Source organism: Dufourea novaeangliae, unplaced genomic scaffold (genome assembly GCF_001272555.1).
Source record: "Dufourea novaeangliae isolate 0120121106 unplaced genomic scaffold, ASM127255v1 scaffold21, whole genome shotgun sequence".
NCBI classification, from domain to species: domain Eukaryota; kingdom Metazoa; phylum Arthropoda; class Insecta; order Hymenoptera; family Halictidae; genus Dufourea; species Dufourea novaeangliae.
The window spans coordinates 6,870,045-6,877,892 of NW_015373910.1; the positions used below are offsets into that span (position 1 = coordinate 6,870,045).

Consider the following 7,848-nt stretch of genomic DNA (forward strand, 5'->3'; position numbering starts at 1 on the left):
GAGATAGGAAGTCCCAGAACATTGGAAACAGCCCTTATAGATCCTTCGAAATCAGGCTTTCTCTCGAAACACCGTCCGCTGCGTCAGGCCATCGGTCTTAGTCTCTCTTATCGGTGTTATCTACTATCTACAACGAACGATTGTTATTCCGGTTACGGGACACACTATACTGTTGCCGATGTGAATTGCGGCACGATTCCGTCGGAATAATTGTTATTACGTTATCTGGTGCCATGCGCTAGCCATTGTGCAACGCGTCAGTGGCTGACAACCGCGAGGGACAAACACACATACACACGTATTTCCGTGGGTTACATTCGTTCCGTTGGAAACCAGGAAGATGTCTGGGACCGTGAATCCAGCGTTCGAGGTAGTCAGTATATCATATCAACTGTCTATCGCTCGTGACCGATAACCTTCGTTTTCGTATGTTTTTCCGTAACACCTGCGTCAGCTTGTGGTACTTTCACTCGGCGACCTTAGATCGATATATGGTAGATATTGTTCATAAGAAGACTGCGGAACTTTGTGGAGAATAACATTTTTCGAAGTGATTAGTTATATTCGTAAGGTTGAATTAGATTGATCGATCAAGGCTCCAGGTGGTACTGATCAATTATCATTGGATAAATTATAATAAAACCACGTTGTCTTGGTAGGATAGCGAGCTGAACATGCTAGAGGCTGGCCTGCGCGTCGATGGTCCCGCGAAAGACAAGGTATGCGGTACGTCGTCGTGTGTATAATTTCCTGTGGAATGCCGCTATTTCCTGGAATCGACAATCAATCGTCGATGTTTACAACGATAAAACGTTATTACTCCTGATGTTGCACGTTTCCATAGGTGGTCAAAATAAAGTCTAGTTTTAGTAGTGTGGGAATGAATTTTAAGAAACAGTAATTGTCAGGGAAATAATTGAAATATTATAAATAAAAATTTATTTTGTACCTTGGATTTGCTACTACAAAATTATCAGGATCATCTAGAATAAAGGGATTTATCGAAATTAGAGTTCATATAATTAATAGTGTTAGTCTAAATATGAGCTAGATGAAAGTACAGTGGAAAGTACAACCCCTCTACGATAATCCTTCGTATTTTCTGCTAAAGAGTAGATTGGCCTTGATGTCTTTCATTTCTCGCAGGAAAACATAGAAGACCGTGAATCTGTCGGTTGTTTGGCAGCAGGATACAACGCATTCAGCGTGTTCCTGTCGAGGCACCAAAGGATCGTCAGGTTGCTCTCTCTGCTGGTGTTCAACGCTGTGGTGGTGATCTACTTCATTTTCGCCACTCAGTATTGGAGAAACTACAGTAGGTTAACTTGATTGGCCCACTAACAACAATGCAACCAGACATTGTGAATATTCACAGAAATCTGTCGAACGCAATCGTCGCCAACTTTTAACACTTTTACTTTACTTTTACAAAGGGTTATTTACCCTTTGATTTTACCTATAAATGACAATTAAAGAAAAAATCATCACGTTATATTACTTCGCCTATCTGTGAGTTTGCTACCAGAATTTATGAGTGGGACTGAAAACTAAAATTAAGAAAAATTTACCATAAAACTGTGATAAAAATAATGATAAGGAGAATATCTAAATGGAAGTTGCATAAGAGTTTGTACCTAATTGTTATTTCAAAATTATCTGAACAAATGTATGAATCACTATATCTACCCTAGAAGTTATGAACCCTTTTTTTTTTTTATATGAGATCACTATAACAACTACATTTATCAGATCAGGAATATGGGTTCAACTGGTGCCACGGTTACGGTCTACTGCTAATCCTGTTCGTGATCGGCTACGGTGGACTGTTTTATCACTACGCCGCGAGATATTTCGGCAAACCACTTGGACGATGTTGCTCGCCGTACAACGATCGAGTGAAAGATTTCCGAAGGACCAAGTACGATTGACAGTTCGTTCGATAAACCGTAATCGTCGATCGTATCAGTGCTATTCTAATTAACGAATTGACAACGTTGCTCGCAGATACGGCGGAACGATTTGTAAATCGGCGATCTACGTGTGCGTGTTCGCGGCGATTATCATTTTCCTGATACTGGACACGATCGAATCGCGGGACCGGCTGATCAGCGCGGCGGGCGTGGCGATCCTGATGGGCCTGGGATGGATATTCTCGAAGCATCCCGGTCGTGTGAGTAAAATCGTATACATCATCTGTGGCTGAATTAACCATTAAACGAAATACAGTAAATGACCGAACACTTAAGTGATTTTGTGACTATTAAATTCGAATTTTAAGTGATAATAATATTAATAAATGTTTGGCACGTGAAAATTAGATTATTTCGATATCTATACCTTTTTATAACGTATAGATTAGAATTTGAAAAATTGGAAAAATCTAATCAATTAAATTAAAAGGAAGAAAAATATAAATTTCAGAGAAAATACAAAGAAAAAACAAAGAATTGAAAAGTTTAATTTACTCGTTTTTGTATATAATGTTCATTCACTGGTCTTTATTTACTGGTGCATCCACCCTAATACGAATGAACTCTTGATATGCCCATGTCGAGGATGCATTACTTCTTCAGATTTGGTGATATTAAAAATTCCCTTGCATAAAAACAATCTGTCCTCCTGTTTCTAACGGATACGGGCCTCACAAAAGTTATGACAATCGTACGATGGAATTGCTAGCTTGGCTGGTAATTTTTAGCAGTCACTCGTATGTATGGGGCACCAAAATCTTTTAAGTGCATAGGGTCTCCGAAGGTCTTAATCCGGCCCTGATCTACGGAATAATGTTAATCGTCCCTTGAACCTGCACACGCCCCGATCCACGATTTAGTTGGACGTGTCGCGCCCGATTCTTTCGAATTTTTGAATATCAGACGCGAGAGAGAGAAAGACAGATATACAAAGAAAGAGAGAAATGTGTCTGCATCACAATTGAAATATGTATCGTGGTGGAAATGAATATTTCATCGTCGCCGATATTACCGTAATCATATTTAGCATTTTACTTTCGTGGCTACGAAGACGTCTGCGTAATATAATACACTCCTCTTGCAGGCCTCGGAATAATGTAATGTGGATCAGCGAATAGGATAAATTGAGGGGTGAGAACACCATTTTTGGTTCAGAGCCAATCACAAATTTGGTCTCGTAGTAATTACTACGAAAAAATACAAAGAATTCTAACCTATTCTCATGCAAAGTCAACAAAAATGTTGAAAAAATTACAGACTACAAAGTGTCGTTTCTTCCACATCTTGCAGGAGAGATGCCAAGCTAGTGTTTCTTCTCAAGAATTTCTCGAAAAAGAGTAAAGTTGTTTTCGTAGTAAAATTAACATCTTTTTCCCATTGGAAAATATTACAGTAAATCATCGATGAGTGTTCGAAGGCTCTTCGCCAATAGGAGTCCAGACGTTCTTCCCATCACTAAAGGGTGGGGGAGGGGGGTGGAGGGAGTCCCGTGAAACCAGCCTTTGGCCCAGTGGTGGGGATAACGCCAGGACAATAATCGTGTAGAACAAGCCAAACGATAATCGAAAGATGCATGTATACCCTAACATCGAAAACGTCGAATCTTTTGCAGGTCAACTGGAGGCCTGTTCTACACGGTCTCATACTGCAATTCCTCTGCGGTCTGTTCACGATCCGATGGGCCGTCGGCAGAGCGATCTTCGAGTGTCTGGCCGACAAAGTGACGACGTTCCTCGACTTCGCGAAAAGCGGTGCAGCCTTTATTTTCTCCGATCAACTGGTCGACGACGGTGTCTTCGCGTTCTCCGTCAGTAAATAAATCCCTCTGTTCGGATACAACGGGAACCACGGGGACTTACAATAATAATAAACGACAAAACGGAAACACAAACTCTAAACATGTTCAGGTACCTAACAACATGTGCTTTCCAGACGCTGCCGGTGATCTTCTACTTTAGCTTCATCATCCAAATTCTCTACTATCTGGGCGTGATGCAATGGATCATTCTTAATCTGGGCCGTATCCTCCAAGCTCTAATGGGAACGACCATCTGCGAATCGGTGAACTGCGCCGCGAACATCTTCATCGGGATGGTATGATTGACCAAGGATCGATCGAGCCGTGAATATCGATCGAACGTGTCGTAATTCCTCGTCTGTTTTCCAGACGGAATCCCCGTTGCTCATTAAACCCTATCTGAACAAGTTGACCGCCTCCGAGTTGCATGCTATCATGTGTGCGGGTTTCGCGACGGTATCAGGTTAATCAATGAAGCGTTTAATGTAAACGATTAAAATCGTTCGTGTCGCTGACATTGTTTCCCATTTGGGACTGATGCATTGTCTGACTGAATGTGTACAGGAACGGTGCTCGCGGCGTATATCGGGTTCGGCGCGAATCCGGCTCACTTGATAACCGCGTCGGTGATGGCAGCACCGGCCGCTCTGTGCTACTCGAAGCTATTTTACCCAGAGACCGAGAAGAGCCTGGTCACCCGCGAAGACATCAAACTGGAGGAATCGTGAGTTTCTGCCCCAGATAGCACATGACGCCCAATGACGATTTAAAGGCGCCTTAGACCTAAAATAGCTGTAAAATGGGCGCCTTCAAAGCGTCTTGTGCTATTTGGATTTCAGCATTTGTTAAAATAATTCTTGTGAAAATCAAAAGTGAGATATTTAAGGTGCACAAGTTAAGTGGGACACCCTTATACGTGATCACAGCTGATGTGAGTCCTGAAATAATTATCAGAGTGTCCATTGTTCCAGGAAAGATGCTAGCTTGATGGACGCTGCGAGCAAAGGTGCCCTGGCGGCAATACCCTTGGTCCTTGGTATAATCGCGAATATCATCGCATTTGTATCGTTTATCGCGCTTGTGAACTCGTTGCTGGGTTGGCTGGGCATGCTGGTTGGCTACGATGCCCATACCATCGGTGCACCCCTTAGTCTCGAAGTAAGCTACCATAGTTTTGCTCCTTTGGGCCCTGTTCGAATCACAGCTGTTTAGACAGCTAGTCCCAATAGCCTCTTATGCTGAACAGGATACTTGCCACCTTCCGAACTTGGTCTACCAACCTACGCAAATATTGCCTCTCTCTGTTTTTGCGTTTTGTAGTTTATATTATCGAAAGTGTTCAAACCCCTGAGTTGGATAATGGGAGTGCCCTGGGAGCAATGCGAGGACGTGGCCACTCTGATTGGCCTGAAGACCGTCGTGAACGAGTTCGTCGCCTATCAGAAACTGGGAGAGTTCAAGAAAATGGGCAAAATTTACGGTCGTACAGAGGCGATCGCCACATTCGCGATCTGCGGGTTCGCTAATCCAGGATCCATCGGGATCACGTTAGGCGTGTTGACCAGTTTGGCGCCAGAACGAAAGGAGCAGATCGCTAGTACTGTGCTACGAGCCTTTGTGGCTGGTAGCGTTGTATGTTTCCTCACGGCTAGCATCGCTGGTAAGAACAAAACGATCGACCTTTCCTCGCGAACTGTTTTACTGGTCGAGCACACAGACAGACATAGAAAAACAAAGACAAAGAGACGGGATTACTTTCGGAGGACTTGCTATCTCTTTTTAATACAGCTCGGTCAATCACTCCAAATCCAAAGCCCCAGAACCTGACCCCCCCACTACTTAGATTTAAAAAGAGATGCAAAGCCCTCCGAAAGCTATCTACCTTTTTCTAAACTTGGGACTGGAGATGCGTAGTCTATATTTCTATGTCTATGGTTGAGCACAGAACTTCCACTTTTTTTATTTTCCAGGCATGCTGATAACCGACGGTGCCTTCGATAGCGTGGCGAACGTAACGACTGCGTTAAACGGGATTGTTGCGAACGCGACTACAATTAATAGGTAACTCTGACCGAGGTTACCGTGAGGTTCATTAGCTTAATCGTCGCCACCACTTATAACACTCTATTACTTAAGAGTACGTGTAAATAGATAGGGGCAAATGGAAAAAGACACATCCTTCGCTGGAACCCATTGATATTCTTGTACAATGATGGTTTTTAATAAAAACAAATTAATAAATAAGATGCGCCGAGCCGTTGAGCGTTGAACAGTCGCGGATTCTGCAGTTCGTGCAATATTAAAGGCGATAAAAGTAAAATTAGAGAAGGTACGCGACCGCGGGCCTAAGCTAAGTGTGTTTTGTACAATTTCAGATAGTATAACTATAATAATGTATATACTGTAAGTAAAAGTGTATCACAAAATGGTATAATAAGACCGTACCACGTTGGAATTATCGTGTATCACAATCTTCGAGTACGGAATGTTTCGGCGACGTGCTACGCCGAGCAGCCCCGTAAAGCAAATGCAGCATTTAATATCTCGTCGATCCGTGACCTTCGTTTCTACGGTAGATCGTGAAGTTGATGGATCTCGTAAAGACTGTGGGTACGGTTAAACACGTCGGCCGTGATCTCCAACATTTTTGGCAAGACGTCGACGTTCCTCTGGACCTCAGACCCACAAACCTTGGAAGCAAGGGCAATTGCTGTAAAAAGTATCCTAAAAAATTTTACATGTAATGACTTACCTTTTTAAACAAAAGTTCTCTGGTGGGCATTGTGTACATGGCAACCACGGCTGCTTTTCTAATCACCCATGGGTGATGCTTGGCTAAGGTTTTGTTATACGCATCCTGACAACAACTGGATGTCTTGTCAGTATCTGAGAGGTCGCCCAGTTGCCTCAGAAATTCTCTAATAAAATCTGAAAATTCATTAGATATCAGTACATGGTGTACAATGAGTTTGTGGAAGATACTTTAATACAGTATGTTACCTAATCCTCTATGAAGTCTTAACAAAGTACGTGCTCCATTCGTGTAGTCTCCCTTATCAAGGATCTTGTTCTCCTTCTCATATATTATCATAGTCTTGATAGTAGTATAATTCTGATCATCCTTGTCTATTAGTTCAATTAATACCTCAATCTTTTGTTTCAAATCAGAGGATACAAAGCTGAATACGCTGCCCATTAACTGAAAGAATCTACACACACATATTCCACTATAGTGAATATATCTTACTGATATAAAGGAATTGCAATATCAGGCGAACGAAACGTGTTAAATAAATATTGATAAGCTACACGAATTAGTTAAGGGTGAATAAGAAACAGAAGATGGTGCAAAGTGTTTGAAGGTTACGTTCAACATAAGAAACAATTGACTATCTGTTGTCTTACTTGTAGAGCTCATTGTAGGCGTCTAAGTAGGCTTTGAGATCAATATCGTCGTCCTGCACGAGGGCACGGTCAAAATGATCGTGGACCAGCCTCAGATCGAAGAAAGCTAATTCCGAGCCCTCCGCCATTTCAACGTCACTGTGTTGAGGACTGCAATTAACGACGAACCAACTACTTTGCCACGCAGGTACAACTCGAGCCACATTACGTGGTCAAAGGCACCATTTCTTATCTCTACCTCGTCATGATTACGTATTTGTTAGTCAATCGAAACAAAGAGAAAATGCTGATTGACACTCTTCTAAATCGCCAGTGACACGTGGTACACTGACGGTTAAAGTAAAAACAACTATCTGGTTTACGAGCTTTCATCAGGGTCAACGGGGTTCATGTGACCGTCGATGAAAAATTTAAATAGATCATTGCAATGAATGTTTGATAATAATTATTGCAGCTTAGTCTATGTTCTCTCAACTTCCAATTCCCTGCTCGATAAAGGAAAATTCCACAAGAAAGTATTGAAACGTCGAATTGTTTGCAATCTAGAAAATAATAAATTAAATAGCAAATAAGAAATAAACTTTTTGACCGGTGGCGCCATCCGTGGCGAATCGGTGAAACTGCTAACCAATTATATGGCTAGTAGTTTCAGCGATTCGCCACGGATGGCGCCAC

The 7,848-nt window shown here is 42.2% G+C and overlaps 2 protein-coding genes across 2 annotated transcripts; one reads left to right on the forward strand and one right to left on the reverse strand.

The window, feature by feature from the left end:
* Window positions 1-340: 340 nt before the first annotated feature.
* Window positions 341-5,847, forward strand: LOC107193950 (solute carrier family 28 member 3). Its single transcript, XM_015583490.1, has 12 exons — window positions 341-370; window positions 660-719; window positions 1,147-1,315; window positions 1,750-1,918; window positions 2,005-2,170; window positions 3,583-3,777; window positions 3,903-4,064; window positions 4,138-4,231; window positions 4,333-4,492; window positions 4,740-4,926; window positions 5,089-5,428; window positions 5,739-5,847. Exons 1-12 carry the CDS (start codon window positions 341-343, stop codon window positions 5,831-5,833), a joined length of 1,827 nt encoding a protein of 608 aa, XP_015438976.1. The 3' UTR covers window positions 5,834-5,847.
* Window positions 5,848-6,320: 473 nt separating this feature from the next.
* LOC107193982 (ceramide-1-phosphate transfer protein) lies at window positions 6,321-7,507 on the reverse strand. Its single transcript, XM_015583531.1, has 4 exons — window positions 7,174-7,507; window positions 6,769-6,977; window positions 6,521-6,696; window positions 6,321-6,458 (listed from the first exon to the last, which is right to left on the reverse strand). Exons 1-4 carry the CDS (start codon window positions 7,299-7,301, stop codon window positions 6,336-6,338), a joined length of 636 nt encoding a protein of 211 aa, XP_015439017.1. The 5' UTR covers window positions 7,302-7,507; the 3' UTR covers window positions 6,321-6,335.
* Between the last annotated feature and the right edge of the window lie 341 nt (window positions 7,508-7,848).